At 39.3% G+C, this 18,473-nt stretch overlaps 2 protein-coding genes across 2 annotated transcripts; both read left to right on the forward strand.

The window, feature by feature from the left end:
• The first annotated feature begins 1,124 nt into the window (after positions 1 to 1,124).
• On the forward strand, positions 1,125 to 6,975 carry LOC143152544 (pancreatic triacylglycerol lipase). Its single transcript, XM_076322822.1, has 7 exons — positions 1,125 to 1,283; positions 1,647 to 1,749; positions 4,083 to 4,231; positions 5,488 to 5,733; positions 5,844 to 6,050; positions 6,356 to 6,512; positions 6,601 to 6,975. Exons 1-7 carry the CDS (start codon positions 1,235 to 1,237, stop codon positions 6,656 to 6,658), a joined length of 969 nt encoding a protein of 322 aa, XP_076178937.1. The 5' UTR covers positions 1,125 to 1,234; the 3' UTR covers positions 6,659 to 6,975.
• Positions 6,976 to 7,115: 140 nt separating this feature from the next.
• On the forward strand, positions 7,116 to 18,254 carry LOC143152901 (uncharacterized). Its single transcript, XM_076323498.1, has 24 exons — positions 7,116 to 7,392; positions 8,072 to 8,250; positions 8,623 to 8,931; positions 9,006 to 9,133; positions 9,419 to 9,580; positions 9,869 to 10,083; positions 10,311 to 10,525; positions 11,021 to 11,289; positions 11,475 to 11,684; positions 11,747 to 11,872; positions 12,201 to 12,379; positions 12,536 to 12,538; positions 12,592 to 12,687; positions 12,907 to 12,943; positions 13,050 to 13,225; positions 13,833 to 14,002; positions 14,445 to 14,753; positions 15,398 to 15,525; positions 15,621 to 15,782; positions 16,367 to 16,578; positions 16,650 to 16,864; positions 17,399 to 17,670; positions 17,736 to 17,942; positions 18,052 to 18,254. The coding sequence occupies exons 1-24, from the start codon at positions 7,251 to 7,253 to the stop codon at positions 18,155 to 18,157; spliced, it is 4,227 nt and encodes a 1,408-aa protein (XP_076179613.1). The 5' UTR covers positions 7,116 to 7,250; the 3' UTR covers positions 18,158 to 18,254.
• Positions 18,255 to 18,473: the final 219 nt, after the last annotated feature.

Genomic DNA, 18,473 nt, shown 5'->3' on the forward strand with positions numbered 1-18,473 from the left:
CGTAGAAAAATCTCGCATCGAGTCCGAAATTTGGAAAATGTCTTTGCTTTAACCAAGGAAATAGAAAAAAATCGAAAAAATGTTCGTCTTCCATGCGGTGCCGTTTTGTTAATTTCCGACATTCTTCACGGTGATAGAATCGGTAAAAAAGCTAATGTATATTAACAATATCTTTTTCAATCGTGTTTTAAACGGATAAAAATCAACGAACCGTTGGGTTGTTCGGAAAGTGATTTCGTTTTCCAAAATGGAGAATACATAGTTTAATAAAACGTTTATACATTCTAAAAAAATCGTGTTTCATTTTCATTAAAAAAAAAAACGATATGACTTTCCGAACAATCTAATGAAACATTGTTCGAGAAATCCAAAAAACTCTCGTTGCACCACCCTGAAGAAAGTTACTTATTTACAAATGTTCATTTCAATGCAATTTTTGTTCATTAAAGAAAAGAAAAACCATAAAAATTACAAAAAGAAAAAGAAAACCGGAAAAATTTTTTAGCCCAAAAGGTAGAGGGGACCTTAAAGTGTAACTCGGCGACGATAATCGCACCCAGCGATGTTCCTTTCTTTCTAAGAAAAAAGGGTGGTGGTGTACGTGTCTCCGAAAAAGAAACTTCCCCTCCGTGGTTCGAGTCAAAAGAAAACAGCCTGGCGAAACAACGCGCACCGATAGCCGTAACATTCGTGTACCAACGACGTTCGGATGTTAAACGACGTACGGATGTTAACCCTTTGCACTCGAGGCTTCTTTGCTACCAGAAACCAACGCCTCGAGAAAATCCTTTAAGTCGTAAAATTAATCTGGAATGGAACGTTTTTGTATAGATTGCACAGATGCGTTTACACTCTACAAGAACGTAATATTTGAATTCCAAACCGCGAACGTTTTCCCGGATCGAGAATAGTACACTGAATTAGGTGACGACCGAGGTGATCTTCTCTCGAGTCCAAAGGGTTAAAAACATTCGAACGACGAGGTCGCGGGCACCGAGTTTCGAAATTCCGAATCACCGAGAGTCTCTCCTGGTCGTGGGGTGGGGATCACCGAAACTTGGCGTCGCTGTCAGCGAGTCGACCGCTCGTCGTAAATTAATTAAACAAATGAACGTGGCCGCTGGGCTTATCTAACATCAAAGACGAGGAACGCGTAGGATGAATGGTACCCCGCCGCTAAGCCGGCTGCAGTAGTAATCCAGTGCAACGGCGAGTTGGTATCGCGCGGAGAGACATGCCATCAGTCGAGACTCTCATCCTTCTGGCGATTGTTCTCGTGTCAGGTAAAACGAAGTCGCGCGAATCCTTTGCTATCGACTAAGATCCCCGAGAGAGTAACGTTCCGAAAAAGTGCGACCAACGTTACAGTGAAGTCGGTTTTTCTTCTCTGCTTATTATTCTTTCACTCTACGCGATACCGCGCGCCATCGAGTGCACGTACGCGCGGGGTTTCCCCGCTTGCGGCTCTCCGCGCGAGAAAGCCACTTCGGAGACACTCGGTGGATTCGTTTTTCGTTTTTCTATTTCTTTTCTCTCTCTCTCTCTCTCTTCATCCCGATTTCGAAGTGCGCGTCCGTCCAAACCACGTCCGTTCTTTCTTGTCCTGAATGAAAAAATTTTTTGTTTCCCGGTACGGGGATCTCCAGCGTACTCGTATCCGCAGAACACGCTTCTGAACGATGTGGAGACCGTCATTAAGTCCGTGTTCAAGGCTGCCCGTGAACCGGCCACGTTCAATTTGTACACCAGGTACGTACAGTGGGGCGCGTCTCGTTTCGCGCGACGCAACGGGAATTTCGAGTCCTGATCGAAATTGGGGAAGCATCGGCGTCGAAACTGTTCGCAATATGTTCGACAATCGGCGTTACATGTCCGTTGTTTTCAACGAGCTCTGCCGAGATCTAATAGGAGGAGGTCGTGACCCGAACGAACGCTTTTCGAATGCAATAGGGGTGAACGTGTTCCGGGTGAATATAAATAAACTGGAGTGTAGTCGATGATTGACCACTTCTTGAGAGAAAGAATACCGAAGTATTGGCACGACAAAAATTGGCTATCCGTTATCAGTATCAGCTGGCAATGGATAACCAATTATTGGGAAAAAAATTCTGGAACATTAACCGCCGGTGTCTAACCGTTCGATACGTTTCTGGATTGTCGGAGATAGCAGATGAAATATTAGAAGCGGGAAACGTAGTTTGTATTTAGTATAATAATATTTTTACAGAATAAGTAAAATAACCGTAACTGTAATGTTGTATTTCGTATAATAATGTTATCGAATAAGTAAAATAATCGTAACCCAACAACCCAACTTGTGTAACCTTTTGGAGATTTTTAAATATTCATTTAAGCGACCCTCGAATTATTTTGAACAGGGTACACAGAAATACGCTATTTTATTTCCAGAGATATTTTTATATTCTTCCTTGGTGTTCCTTTTTAATTATTGGCCATTGGAGATCAATATTCTAGGATACTTTTATTTATATAAATGCCTTTATTTTGAGCTCGGTTTCGCTTGAAAAACTCTAATCGAGATTGCAACCTTCCCTGGAAGAATTTTCCTACTTCCATACGATTTCCCTTTTTCTTCCCCGGGAGAAACGATTTTCTTTACATTGAATCTTTCTGTCGTAAGATTTCTCAATCTCTTCTTTCGAAGTGTCCGGCCGTCTTCTCGGATGTTTTGTTCTCGGTCCGTTACGCCGCGTTTACAATAACCAAGCTGCTCGGTCGAGCCAGTTAAAGTCCCGTTGAAATCTGCAAGGGAGCAGCGTACGAGTTCCGCGCTTGGAAAATTCGCGCTCCTCCTTGGTAACGGAGCACTTTCGCGCTGCGAATTTTTCGCCCGTGCAGAGCCAACGTTTATCGTTCGCGTTCGTAAACGATGCATCAATTTTTTCAACGATACGTGCAATCAGCAAGCCGGCGAATTCTATTCTCAGCGCTGACGCTCCACTGACTATCATCGATGCGTGAATATCGCGGACGCGCCTCCTTTTCTTTTTCATTTTTCTCCCTCCGTCTTTGCCTGCAACTCGCCGATCGAACCGATCGAAAACCGCGGGGGAAAAGCGAGGCGCCGCTACACGCACCTCGGGGATTCTCCGCTCGGATCGTATTTTCATGAAAAACGATCGATTCCTAACCCTGAACAAAAATTACATAGACGAAACGAAATCCAGAGATGAAATCCTCGCTCGAAAGGATCGATATTAAATAGAGAGTACTTTGGTAACTATCGACCGATCGATAGAATATTTTTCATTCGTCGTTTTGACTCGGAATTTTTATCGACAGATCGTTTCGTGCTCGAAACGCGAAAATTGTGCACGGAAAATGTAAGGTTATACGATAATGAAAAAAAAAAAAAAAACATTGAACGGAGAGCAAAATAAAGCTATTTTTTCGCGGATAAGATAAGTATCTCCCCTCCGAGGAAGACTTTTGAGTTAAAGTACTAAAAATAATTAAAAATCGTTCAGAAGAGACTTTCTCGATTTTTTATCACTTGACCCAAAAATTGTTTGTATTTTACAAAAAAAAATATTCCACGATGTACCGTGGATTTATTACGTAGCACGTGGTAGTATAATTATATTCTTCTTTTCCAAGTAATTTTGAAATAATATTTGTTATTTTTCAATGGAAATGTATTAGTTTCGCGCAACAAAGGAAATATTTCTCTTGTTGGTTCTGGTTGTTTACGATACTCGAATCAGTTTCTAAAACTTCTTAAAAACTTTTGTGACAGACGTTTACGAATTGATTCGACGGCTGACAAATGTAAGAGGATTTGAAAATAATTTGGTGTCTTTTAACAATTTGTTACTCGGTAACTAAATTTATTTCAAGACGAATCAAATTACAAAGAAATGTAAGAGTTTCCTCGGCCGTTGATTTAAACTACATTTTTGCACGAAAGTCGGTTACCGAATCGTTTTTGCGAATGTTAAATTCTTTCTCGATCGCTTGGTATTTTCTTCAGTATCGAAGTAACGAAGAACTACTTGTTTTTTATCAGAAAATATAACGACGTTACTCGTCGTCCGTTAATTTCGAGTTTCGTTGCTCAACAGGGAGAATCCATTCGGCGAGGAGCAATTGTTTTTAAACAACACCGAGGTTCTCTACGCGTCACACTTCAACGAAAGTCGTCCGACGAAGTTCATCATTCACGGATTCAGCGACACCGGAAACGAAGTCTGGGTACGAGGTTTGATAGACGGTAGGCAAAACATGTTTCTTCCGTTCCGTCGCGCGAACAAAACGAGGAAAAAGTTGACCGGCGATTCTCCGAGAATCGCATTCTTCTAGAAATGTCTCGACGCCGGAGCGGAACGAGTGAAATTTAATTACGATCAGGGTCAATCCGTTTCGGTAAACACGGAATCGACGTCGCCAGGTTCAAGGGTCGCCGCGATAACGAGTTAATTGATCACTTAACAAGTTTTCGTTCGTGCGTGCGCAAATGTCCTGACGTAACAGCGAGAAATTTTGACGTAAGATTCGCTCTAGAAACCCTTTCGACGTGGAACCCTACGAACTGCGTCGTACAGTACGCGACGCGCGAAGCGAATGTCATCGCTAACGATTGTTTTGTTTCGGTTTTGTCGATGATACGCGAGAGCAATTAAGTATTCGAGACGATTATTGACGTTTCTCGTCTCGCCGTTATGCGAGATATCGTTGACCGCTTAAATACCTATATTCGTAGCGAGCATTACACACCTAACCGTAATGTTTCAGTGAATTTAACCTCGTCAATGCTATCATCGACGCCTTCGGAGTCTGTAACACAGACGCCCGGACATAATCTCTCGTAGCGTGTTACCGGCGCTTATAGACGCTCGGTTTTGTCTCAATAATGCTATCTATCGAAGAAAATAAGGCTATTTTCTTTTGCGACGATAAGACAACATTTTTGCCACCGATAACGCGAAGTACTACGTTTTTTTCTTTCTCTCTTTTTTTCATTTATAAAAGTTGACGCGGAGGACGAATTAAAAGATTGACTTTGACTTTTCAACTTCTCTCGATTAACCTTAACTGAATCGAACGTTGTTTCTCTTCCTTTATCGTTCCTCGATTTAGCGCACGTGTGACTTCGTATCCGAAGATGTAAAAATAGAATCCGACACGATTTTCGAATTTGAAAAAGAGATCAATCGAGTCTGAAATTTGCGATACATAATGTTTGTTGAAAATGAATCTAATTGATATTAAACGTTTCGATCTGTTTTTTTTGTTTGTTTTCTTCGATATACCAGAGATTCAACTAACCTACAAAATTGAACGACTAAGGAAAGTAGTATATCGGAAAGAACTGGTGTAACAAAATATTGGTACTGTTATATTTTTAAAAACCAATTGCGTCCGATTGGATTACATATTACAAACATTGTACGTTTGTATTGCGCATCGTGCGTCGAAATTTATCATGAGCCAAGGTTTTTAAAGATTTCCACGCGTATGCAATTGCAGCGTATCTGCTTCACGAAGACGTGAACGTAATCGTCGTGGGATGGGGCATCTTGGCGGCCGACATCTATCCACTGGCGGCCAACAATACCCGCCGTGTGGGTGAGTTTCTTGGCGATTTTCTGGAGTTCCTGAACCGCGAATCGAACTTGGAGTACAAGGACGTTCACATTAGCGGGCACAGTTTGGGCTCGCACGTGGCAGGATTCGCCGGTGCTTATCTCGATGGACGTATCGGTAGAATAACAGGTGCTGCCAACAATCGAATAAAAACGTACCGAGAACACGATTCTCGAGAGGCGTTTCTTTCGCGATGTTATTTTCGCTTCATTTTAACGATCACGCGGTATCACGCGCAGGCCTAGATCCGGCGAGTCCCCTGTTCGAGACGATTTCTGGAATTGTTGACCCGGAATTCAGATTAGATCCAACCGATGCGCAATTCGTGGATGTGATTCATACGAGCGGATCTGCCTTCGGATTCTTGGCTCCACTGGGTCACGCTGACTTTTACCCCAACAACGGAAAATTTCCACAGCCTGGATGTTCGTTCGTACCGACCACGAGTAAGTTTTATGTATTTCTTTTATTAATATTAGGCGGACTTTGATTAAAATGTATTTATTTTATCTAATATTACCAAGCGTAGTTAACGATTGATCAAGTAAAATACTCTTGCGGTGGTACCTTCTGTACATGCCACCAGAGGGCTAACCAACCGATCCTTTTCTCGTAAGTTTCGATCCGCCACCGATTCCTAACCGTATATAGAGAATATATACATATTTATTTCACGTACACGCAATGAAGATATTTAATAATAACAATAATAATTGTAATCGAAATTGAATAACATCTAGTATTTTATCAGCTTATTGCAGTCACTCGCGAGCGCATCAATTTATGACCGAGAGCATAGGAAGTACGGCTGGTTTCAAGGCAAGGACCTGCGAAAATTGGGAGAAGTACGAGGACGGACGCTGCGATTACAATCCGGTTGTGTTGATGGGAGAATACGCGTCCACGTCGTAAGATAGTTCTTGCTCCTTCATTGATATCCTATATGAATTGTTCTCCATCGAGTATAGACGATGATATTGCGTTTCATGGTTACAGGTTGCGGGGAAAGTTTTATTTGGCGACAAACGATGCATCTCCCTTTGCAATAGAGTAAAAACGCTCTGCGTCGGACGATGGGAACGAAGCTTGAAACGACCGTGTGGTGGCGATCGTGTCCTCGCGATATAAAACGATCCGTACTAGTCATTTATAAGTTACTTTATTTATGCGGCGTGAGCAGTTTTATTCGAGATTTTATTTGAATCAACACACTTCGAACGAGATTAAAGCCGGTGACAAGGTGCTGTGGTTTTATCGTGCATACCCGTAGAAAGTACAAATTATATTAATTAAAATAGCACGGTTAGGTAATACTTTTTCTCGTTCGTGTACTCTTGCAAATGAAAATGAAAATAAATGTTTTATTGGTTACTTCGAACGCGTTTCCCGCGTTATTCGTCGCGCTGAATATTTTATCGCGATATCGAAAGCAATAGCGAGTCACGACATTCGTCCGTTGGAAAATCCGATCGATTGTCATCTAATAAATATATAATTAATATGTTTATTCAATAATGCATCGAGACGATGATTAATAAACGTGGAAATACAATATTAAGTCTTAATGCAATATCGATGAAGAAAATCCGCGCAAGACTGACCAAATGTCGCGCTAGAAAGCTCCTACAAGAAATAATTTTTACACGATGAATCAAGTGTACTTGGCATTACTGTTAACGGCGCAATTAGCCGGTATTTTCTGTATCAATGAGAATGGTATTATTCGTGATTACTTTACGTTCAGAAAAGTGAAGAGGATCGTGGGATTCTCTTGTGGCGACCTGGAGAGTGCGTAAAAATATAGTGTTTGTTAATACATATATGGGGTGTACTATGGGGATCGATTTATAACCTAAAACCAACAGAGGTTTGTACAAATACACATATCGACAATGAGTCACTTTACCCGAATGAAAAAGTAAAGTAAGGAAATTCTCGTCGTTAGAAGTGGTGCGTACGGATAAATTGGATCTATAGAATGTTACCAAAATTATGAGACAATTATAAACAACAAGAAGTTCATATACATAAGTTCAATAACCTATTGTTTCAGTCATAAACAATTTTTTTTTAATGGAAGTAAAAGTGCCTACGGAACTGTAACCCAACTTACATGTTCAGCTTACAGTTGTCGAGTGCCATAACTTCCTATCAATCGATAATTATTATCAGTCGATAAGTAGGAGCACCCAACGAGTGTAATAGGTACACAAAATTACTTACAAATTAAAAAACGGAAGCTTATCACAAATATTTGTGTGTGATCTTTTTTTTTTGTTATTATGACACGTAGAATCAATCTTGAACAAATGGATCGCATATTGTTAACAATCGACCATCTGTTCATCCTTTTTTTTATTTTTGAACTGTGAAGTCAGCCCCACGGTACTCGCCAAATATTAAGAAACACTCTCTCTACATTGAGTCTGTCATATTTCAATCAATGCACTTACTTTGTACAAAACAGACGAAGTTCAGCTCGCGAGAATGTTTAACAATATGTACATCACGTACATTTCGATGACCGATATGGTAGTGGAATCTTCGGAGGAACTTAAACAACTTTTAAGCGCCAAGTACCATCAGCTAGGTATTTTCTTGGATTGTCGATGCGATACTAAACGTTACACTGAAATCTTTGTCCACGTGAGTAACTCGTTGCTGAAAATTTTGATGAAAATTCTAACAAATGTTGAACATAGCAAACAATACGATCATCCCTCGATAAATAGCCACATTTTTCCTCTATAAAACGTATTGAATTCCTCACGAAAACTTTTATCTTTTCCATTCTGTCTTCATGAGAGATTCTCACGTCAAAAATGAGATTACGTTGTTATGCTCGCTCTCGATGGACAGCTTACACATAACTTGATCTCGATCCAAGAAATGAAAAGTCGATTTCAGGAAAAAATTCGCTACCCTCCCTCTTTAAAGAGCCCACAGCAGTGTGCCTTTTATCGAGGGGTTGCTCTAATTACGATCGAGCGGTGACAATTTTTATTCGTACGCGAACAGGCAACAAGATATTCCATGTACGACGAGTTGCACAAATGGTTGATCCTGGGATCGAATTTGAATCACAGTTTGCAAATGTTGCAAGATCAAGCGTTCACTGTCTCGACCGATATCGTAATCGCCGTACCATCGGCAACCGGGTATACTCTGTACGATGTGTACAACCCGTGCAAGGATCGAGGGGGAACCACGAATGTAACAGTCTTCGGAACGTGGAAAGTGGAAAATGGATTGAACGTTACGTTGACGCAATCGAAATTTCAGAGAAGATCGAATCTGCATGGAATGAAGCTCAAGGTTGGAATAGTGGTAAGTTTTCACTTTGTAAATTCTATCGATTCGACGATTCACTCATTAACATATTGCATCGTTAAATTTTGCAGATCAGTTACACGTCGGAGAACACGTCGCTTCACGATATGATGATGGACTACAGCATGAAAGCAAAATACGGTCGAACGAAATTCTTATACGTGCTCTTGAATCATTTGTCGGATCTCTTCAATTTTACGTAAAAACAAAGGAATCTCAATAACGGACACTTTAGTTTATTCGCGTATAGTATTACCTGTTATTAGAATGTCTTGTTATTCAGATTGACAAAAATCAATGTAAGTTTAATTCTTCCAATGATTTGAGCAGAATGGTACGTGCGTTGAACGCCTTATAGGCGTTCTGCGAACGTGCTTAACGAATGCAGCTACAGGATTCCCGCACACAGGGCTGCACTGAATTTAGCACCGAAAGTTTCAAGTCGATCAGTTTTTATTCATTAAATCTGTCTTTTCCTTCGTAGCATGGACACCGTGCAAATAAATGCGCGAAGAAGATTCGATACGTCTGGTCCCGTTTTCACAGCTTTTAAGAAGAAACTCATCGATCTCTCGGCAAGCCCTGTTGCAATGAAAATCAACAGATTGAATAACGGAGATATAATTGGACCTGTGTGGCAAATGCGGTATGAAATCAGTATTTCCTACGTTTTCGTTATTTAATATCTTACATTTCTTTGAATGGAACCATTATTCGTATTTCCGTTGCAAAATTATTAATATATTTCTATACCGTGGAAATTAATTGAAAGGAATTTATAACAAATGTATGATTTTTCTATTTTCCAAATTATATTTATTTAAACTTTCCAAAGCGTATAAAGTATCTGATATCAATTTTTTTTTTATATTTCTGTACGGTTAGGTCTATGCCTATGACAATCTGAGAAATAACTATATTTTGTCTTTTGCAGATCATGTTTCATGTTTCGCACAATCTCTTCGATGAAAGTAACACCGGGCCAGTTTCTGAAGCCTTTGTCCCCGAAAGTATGGTACGGGATCCTCTTTATGATAGGAATGGTTACCTCTATATTATTTCTGATCATAAAAATGGAAGGGGTTCGCGATCCCGCGGATACGTACGGGCTGTCTGTTATAGTCACCATAGGAGCTTTAGCGCAACAAGGTTCTCAATTTTGAAAAAATGTTTACGCAGGGTGTAACATGGAAAGTGTTAGAGGATATCTTTGAAACTAACATTAAGCGCGGTACTTGGAATTAAACTATCCTTAAAGAAAAGATCATATACATACTTCGCTTAGTTTCGGAGAAATTAACTCGTAACATGTTTAATTTTACATCCTAAACGATTTGTTAGAAAAAATCCTTCAATTCGAAATTTATTTCGCGCAGGTTCTCCGTTCATCCCGCCTCGTATCGCAGCTCGTATCGCTTTCCTACAAATCTTATTGTTTAGCGTGTTAATTTTCAATTACTACTCAGCGAGTGTCGTGTCGAACCGTTTGAAGAACAAAGGTCACAAGATGGACGATTCCTTGCTTAGCTTGATGAAAAGCAACATGAAACTCGCGGTGGAACCCACGCCGTATATTCACTCCTTTCTTGGGGTAATATTTCTTTGAAGAGTGTGCAATTTATAAAAAAATATTGGTAGTCTCTCTACTAGAGAGCGAAGTTATCGGTTGAACCTTTTAACGACCTAATGTAAAACTAGTCGTCCAGCACTCTACATTGAAAGCTTCTGGCTTAGTCTTTCGTTTTAAAAGTGTAAAAAAATAAGTGCTTGCCTTTAGTGACCTTGGTTAATGTAGACTTAGTCGTACAACACTTTGCTTTAAGGACTCTTAGCCTAGTCTTCCGTTTTGAAAATGTAAAAAATAATTGTGAGCCTCGAACGAGCTCGGTTAAGGTAAAGTTAGTCGTTCGGGACTTTACTTTAAGAACTTATAGCTTAGTTCTCTATTTAATTCGTGTAAAAAAACAATCGCTTGGCTTTAGCGATCTTGATTAACGTAGACCCAGTCATCCAGCACTCTACAATAGAAACTCTATTCTTAGTTTTTCGTTTCAACAGTGTAAAAAAACAATTATTTGCCCGCCAGGTGTCAGACAAACAAGTAAGATACTTCTACCAACATCGTTGGTCGAAGATCCCCGAATACAACAGGTATTTGTCCCTAGCAGAGGGACTTGACCGTGTAGCGCAAGGTACTTTGGCTTATCATACGATGATCGATTCCGCTTATCCATACATCGAGCATAATTTTAACGATCGAAGCATTTGCGAGCTTACGGAGGTTCATCTGTTTCGCACGGTCTTGGCATTTTACGCGAGACACAAAAGTCCTTTCACCGAATTATTAAAAATAGGGTAATGTCGATGACTCTTTAATACATTATATATTGTATAAAAATGTAAATGTAAGCATCTCGTTAAGAATACTATAGACGATGTTCGATTATCCATCTAAAAGTTATTTATGTTCGGTTATGTAGATATAGAAAGTATTTGAGATATAGAAATCTCTTGTGGATGATTGTGTTTTTTTTTTTTAGTTTGACGAAAATTCGCAACGTGGGCATTCAAAACCGTGAATGGAAACGATGGTCGGCTAGAAAACCATACTGCCCGAGCAACCTACTTATCGCCGAGCCTTTATCGATTCAGGAAGCTGCACCAATATTCGTGTTTTTGTGTCTTTCCGTAGGATTCTCGTTTCTGATTTGCATCGTAGAGCATCTCTTCCACTGGTTGGCGTCGAAACGGTGAATGAAAAATAGAAACCGAACAATTGTATCGAATGTACAAAGCTCTGATTATTTTGCAGGATATCGAGAATCATAACTGAAAAGAAACATCTGATGGACAAGAACTTGAATATACCGTCCTTACGAGACATTAATATGCGGACACTGAAACATTTCAATTTGTTCAGGGAATGGATGAACTCTCAGTCCCCTTAAATCATAATACATTAATCACAGAAGGTATAAAACTATTACTATTACCCGCGTGGTGAATCTAGATTTCGATCGAAAAATTCGTCAAAAATTGAATTTTCAAAATACATCGACGAAAGAAATATATTCAGCACAAAATTCTACATTTCGATGATGGTTTAACTCTAGTGCTCTAACATTTCACACTAGACGTACAATTCTACGATTGGTCGAATTGTAGTGAAAGTGTAATTAAAATCTGAACGTAAAATACTTTGTGCTTTATTATTTCGTAACGGTACAGTTCGAAGAATATTGTTAAATTTGAATTAAAATTTACAGGTTACGTTGCAACAGAGGTGGTGAAAATTTGGATCTGGACGGAAGTATCGAAGAACGAATAAAAGATGAAACATTTAACAATGAAACAAAACGTTACGCGTTTGTTATTAATTCGAATGAAACTTTTTCCATTCGTGGAAATTGTAATTTGTCGTGGAGATCGTTAAAACTTCTCCCTAGTGAATAATCGCTGTTGTTTCGCGCGTTCAACGAATATTCAAGAAATACATCGTAAATTCTGTGTACACGTTGGCGCGGTAATTCCAAAATAAACATCATTCTGCCGCAACACCGCTGATTAATTACGTATATTGACTACTGATTTCACCGCAAAGCCGGTAGCTGTTACGATTATCTTCAATCGCGTGATTAAATTTTAAACCCTTCGCAGCGCGTTTGTGTCGCGTCGACAATACCTTTAATACGCGGCTTATCGCTTATCATCACGGGTACACGTCGAAAACTCTGCACAGGGTCCATTTCTCGAGTACAATTTGCTCGAACGGAAATAGATAAAAATTTCACGATACGACTCGTTGATAATAACGCGATCGATATTGGATATATTTTGTCGATACATGAGTTTGGATCGTTTCCATCGTGTGTCATACTCTGACGGGACGTCCGATGAAAAATTAATCGAGTCCTATATAGATCCTTCTCGTGACTCGAGCAATTTGTCAAATCGTTCGAAATTGTTCGACAGCCTGTCTCCGTGCTATGGAATACGTAATGAAGTCCAGGTGCGTTCGATGCATGAATTGAATGAGCCGCATTAAAATAATGTAACCAAGACGCGCTTGTTGTTCGTGGGAGACACTGTGAATGTGTACCGAATGCGAGATAAAGATTCGAACCGTGCGAAAAACGTGAAAAAACTTCAAATTGTGCGATGCACGTTGCTTTCTTCGCTCTGTCTTTGTTCGTTTTGCTCTCGAGCGCTCAAGATCATATTTTCATTCGCGACTATTTCGTGCACAAAAGGGTGCGAAATGTCGTTGGATTTTCCTGCGGCGATACAATAGGTACGCAACTTTCGAAAATGCGTTGACGAATAGTAAATATTGCCAATAGAAACGAAAAAGCAGTACACAATTACACGGAAACGATTTTTTTAAACATTTAGAAAAATCGATGAATTTTTGCACCGCCCCAAATCATTTTACTTCTTTCTCGAATATCACGAATACTTTGAAGAATTTTAATCGATCGTTCGGGATAACATTTGTTACTGGTTGTTTTTTTTTTTTAACAAGATACGTGCAAAACGCGTGTAAAATGTACGCGTTTGCATACTAAGTGTACGCAACTGTAAATAAAGGTAGAAGATACGTAAAATGTACAAAATGTACAAAATACGCAAAATATTTAGCATAAATAGAAATATCAAAAATGAAACTGATCTGCTATTAAAATTCATTTCGGACGAAACAAATTTTCATTTTTGTAATTCTATTTTACGGAACTCGCGTTGCGTCGTTATCGTCGAAATATCGATAAGAGAAGAATTTTAATATTCCAAATATTTTCAATATGAGATATTAGAATAGATCATTCGAGTAACGATGGTTTTATTTACCGTCTGTAAACGAAATTATTATCTCTGTTTGTAACGATGCACGACTGGATCAGGCGACTTTGATCTTTTGAGAACGCTGAGCACGATGGGAATATTCACGATAATACGGGAACCCACCGTGAAGATCGATTTTCGCAGGTTTTTGAGAAGCGAGACATGGACAGTGGGCGTTGTCGTTGATTTGCGTTGCTTAAACGAAACAGCCGTTCGGATTTTCGGCGAGGTAAGAGGGAAACGTGATACCGTGAACCCCGTATTCAAGATCCCTAGCCATACATTGGCATTCGTTCCGCGAGAAAAGCGTGTCACCCTTTCTGTCGTTACTTTTTCTCTATACACGAGAGGAAACATAATCGCTTTGTTGCTCGTTAATTAGGAAATACGAAACAGAGACGCAACTTTTGTTAAAACTTTTTTTAATATCTTCTCAAGAGAGAAATCTCCATTTTTTTTTTTACGGTATCAAGAAAAAATGTTTCCGCTACACAGCTTGCACACAATATGTAAGAATTACATTCAACTTCTCTCGTAAACCCTTGATAAAAATCGCTACCACCCCGCTTTCGAGTCAACCGAGCTTCTGTTTCTTGAATGTGGGTACTATTGCACTCGAACGCTCAACGACGACAGTTACGAGTAAGGTTTATCAATTTCACGGAACTCAGAGCTCGAAGTACAGAATGTACGATTACTCGTACAACTGGTTGGTGTTGGGCTCGAATTACAACGACAGCGTTGCGGCGTTGAACGACTCTGCATACAACATGGTGACGGACCTGGTCCTAGCGATGTCGAGCAAAGACGGCTACGATCTCTACGATGTGTTCAACCATTGCAAATACCGCGGTGGTTCGTTGAACGTCACGAAACTTGGCACTTGGCACCGTGATTCCGGACTGAACATCACTTTGACGCAGCCTTTAATTAACAGAAGAGCCAACATGCATGGAATGAGATTGAAAATATCCGGCGTGGTGAGTGCCGCTTGCCAATTCCCGCTGGATTTACATTCGTAGCCGAGTAATCAAAATTTGATTAAGCCCGAAAGTATACTGGTAATTATTGCGTCCACGGCGAACAAAATTTCGGTTATTATACGTGTAATACATTTGTCACCATTGGCGTGTATTAATGGCTCCAACGAAACCGAGCAAATACGCTGTTTCATAAACGTAATTGCAAGTTATTGTATTATAATTATTATAAATTAATTTAACGTGTAATTACAAAAGTAATACGAGCTGAAACAACGTTTCGATAATTTTCGGAATAATTTAACGCCGCTTTGTTTCGCGTATAATTTAAATCATTGTCTGTAAATATCCAGAATTATTTGCGTAGAAGGTGACAGAGCGGTGTGGCAAAATTGATAGACGCTGTCGTGAAAAAGATTTTCGCATCGATAAAAATTAATTTGCATTGGTCACTGTTCGTTAAAATGAAAAAGTATTAAATGTATACCTTAAAATTGCTTAACTCGATTTGCAAATGTTCGCGAAATCGCTTCTACTCGATTTGTTTCCTTCGCTCAAAATTTGCGATGCATATGCAAATGTTTTCAGATTCGATCTGTTTAATTACGTTTATCGTAAGTAGTTGCGTAACACACTTTATTCAGATACAATACAGGCCCAAGAACATGCGACTCGAGGACTATATGCAGGACATTAACACGAGATCCTTGGACAGCATGCACAAATTTGTGCACGCCATGATCCTACACACGGGAGATCTTTTTAATTTCAGGTAACGTGGATGGAATTAAGCGATTTCGTTTTCTTTTCTTTTTTTTTTTTTTTTTGTTTTGGCACACGAATCGAGCTGTTTTCCCCCATTTTCAGTGTACACGCTTCCGAAATAATTTACTGGGACAGGCACAGTGTGCACGGTTTGATTTTCGAGTTCTTGCAAGCGAATTATATCGACTTCGCCAGTAATCCGAGGATCATGGTGTCCGAGCGATTGAATTACGCCAGTCTCATTGGCGCAGCCTGGCCGATACGGTACGAAAATTTTGATGCAACAATTATGGACAAAGCAAACGTAATACGATCGATCGCAGAGATTCCATAGGCACTGAAGTATTTCGTCTATCAAAATTAGAAGTATTTTTAATAAACATATATAAAAAATTGCGAATAAATTTCAAATACGGTACGATGCACTGATTGGTGCAAGTCGACACACGACTCTACATTAACAGTAGAGACAGTATCGACCCTAGATTTTGGATTCTCGTTGGAAACGTACATTTAGAAGATAAAATATTAAAATTCTAGTACATAATTTGCAACAAACCGTATCGAATATCTGAATACACATTCATTCGAGAATTAAGTACACATTTATTACATAATAATACTTTCTGTTGCGAATTACAAGCGTTTAGGAGAAAATTGTAACGACCATATTTTAACAAGTAGATAATTGTACAAATTCTAGAAACTTCGCATCCATCATAGCAGCCATTTTATCTTCGACCAATCCATCCATCGTAGCCCTATAATTACGCATTCAACTTATTTTAAACACTGTAAACTTTATTAAACGCATCAAGTTAACCACGAAGAGCAATTATTTCGATCAGGCCGTGTTTCATGCTACTTTCGACCTCGACCAATAAGATCAAACTGGAGATCTTCTTGAAACCGTTCACGCAGCAGACATGGTACACGTTCGCAGGTTTCGGTTTGTTCTCCATATTCATTATGAAAATAGTGATGAATCGCGAGGGAATCGGAAAGAAGGAAAGATATTCCGGAGCGGTGGTGTTGTCGGTAGGAATCGTGTCTCAGCAAGGTGTGCATTCGAATCATCGTTGAACGATTGCGTAAATATAACAAATTTTATGCACCTTACACTTTCCACAGGTGCAAATATCATCGCAAGACGCGTAGCCAGTCGCATAGCGCTTTTTCAATTGAGCATACACTGCTGGATAATGTACAATTACTATTCGGCCAGTATCGTCTCGGCTCGATTGAGCGAACCTCTTGACATGATGGAGGATTCGGTGACGGTTCTTGCAGACAGTAACTTAAAAATCGCTGCAGAGGCTGTGCCATATTTGAACTACTTTCTGTATGTGAGTATTCATATACTAGGTTGTTCGATAAGTTTTGTCGTTGATTAGAGACCGAGATAACAAGAAAGTAAAATAAAAGGAGGAATAGTCGCGTATTTGAGTAGAATCTTAAAAGAAAATAGTTCAAACAGAGTACAGCATATTAATAATAGAAAAAGTAATTTACGAAAAAGTAATTTATAGAAAAAGTAATTGCTCGATAAGTTTTGTCGTTCGATAACCTACTACTATACTGTTCGATAAGTTTTGTCGATTTTTTCTATTATTAATATGCTGTACCCTATTTGAACTATTTTCTTTAAAGATTCTACTCTAATACGCAACTATTCCTACTTTTATCTCGCTCTTTTGTTATCTCGGTCTCTAATCAACGAACATCGACGATATCGATTTTTTCTATTATTAATATGCTGTACCCTATTTGAACTATTTCCTTTAAAGATTCTGCTCTAATACGCGACTATTCCTACTTTTATTTTACTTTTTTATTATCTCGGTCTCTAATCAATGAACATCGACGATATCGATCACCAGAAACTGAACTGGGAGTCGGATTACTTTCGAAAAAAACGCTGGGATCCCCTGCCAGAGTCGAAGAGATACTTACCGATAGAGGAGGGCATCAGACAAGTCAGCCAAGGGATTTTAGCGTATCACACGGATCCCAATACCGCGTACCCTTACGTGGAGAGGATGTTCGATTCCAATAAAATCTGCGAGCTGACGGAGATTCACCTGTTCAAACAATCAGTGATGGGCATGTACGCGAGCCACAATGGACAGTTCATCGAAATGGCAAAAATTGGGTGAGAGAGATGTTTAGCATTGTTCATCGCTCAGTTCTCGATACTTACTCGCGGGTCTTTCCAAGATTGTCGAAGATGTTCAACACCGGGCTTCGAGATCGACAAATCAAGCATTGGTCGTCGAGAAAACCTCAATGTCAACCAGACACGTTGTCCACGAGGAGCATTACGATCTACGAAACTGCCCCGGCTTTAATTTTATTGACAATGGGGATGTTCGTGGCTGGAGGGATTTGCATCGCGGAAAATATTATTTACAAACGTTCGATGAAGTGAGTACGATAGAATCGTACTCTATGCTCGAATTTTTCGTTGTCAAATCCCTAATACGAGTCCCAGCCTCGAAGATGCCTCGTATTGAAAAATATGTGTACTTCGCAGGAACAAAATAGTGGATCGAAAGAAGATAGTAGGCGCTAGAGGAAGCATCACCAGTGGAAATAGCAGAGACAATTTACTGGATTTGCAACTTGAAACTTTACATTAATCTCGACCGTTATTAGACGTAGAACGATATTTTAATAGTCGAGGGTTTTAGTTAATTGTATCGAACTTAGAATGTTACGTGTTATTCGCATAGCAAACGATTGAATTATAAACTTACCATCAGGAATGATTTTTTAATCGATCAATTGAAGATCAAGTTACTTAACTAACGGTAGTTAAGAATTTTAGTTACTTATATCGAATTCACAACGTTAGATGTTATTCGTATAGCAAACGATATTATATTAGAAATTTACGATTATAAATGATTTTTTATTAAACAAACCAACTGAAAATTTTTAATTACTACCGATTTA

Source organism: Ptiloglossa arizonensis, chromosome 11 (assembly GCF_051014685.1).
Source record: "Ptiloglossa arizonensis isolate GNS036 chromosome 11, iyPtiAriz1_principal, whole genome shotgun sequence".
Lineage (NCBI taxonomy): Eukaryota > Metazoa > Arthropoda > Insecta > Hymenoptera > Colletidae > Ptiloglossa > Ptiloglossa arizonensis.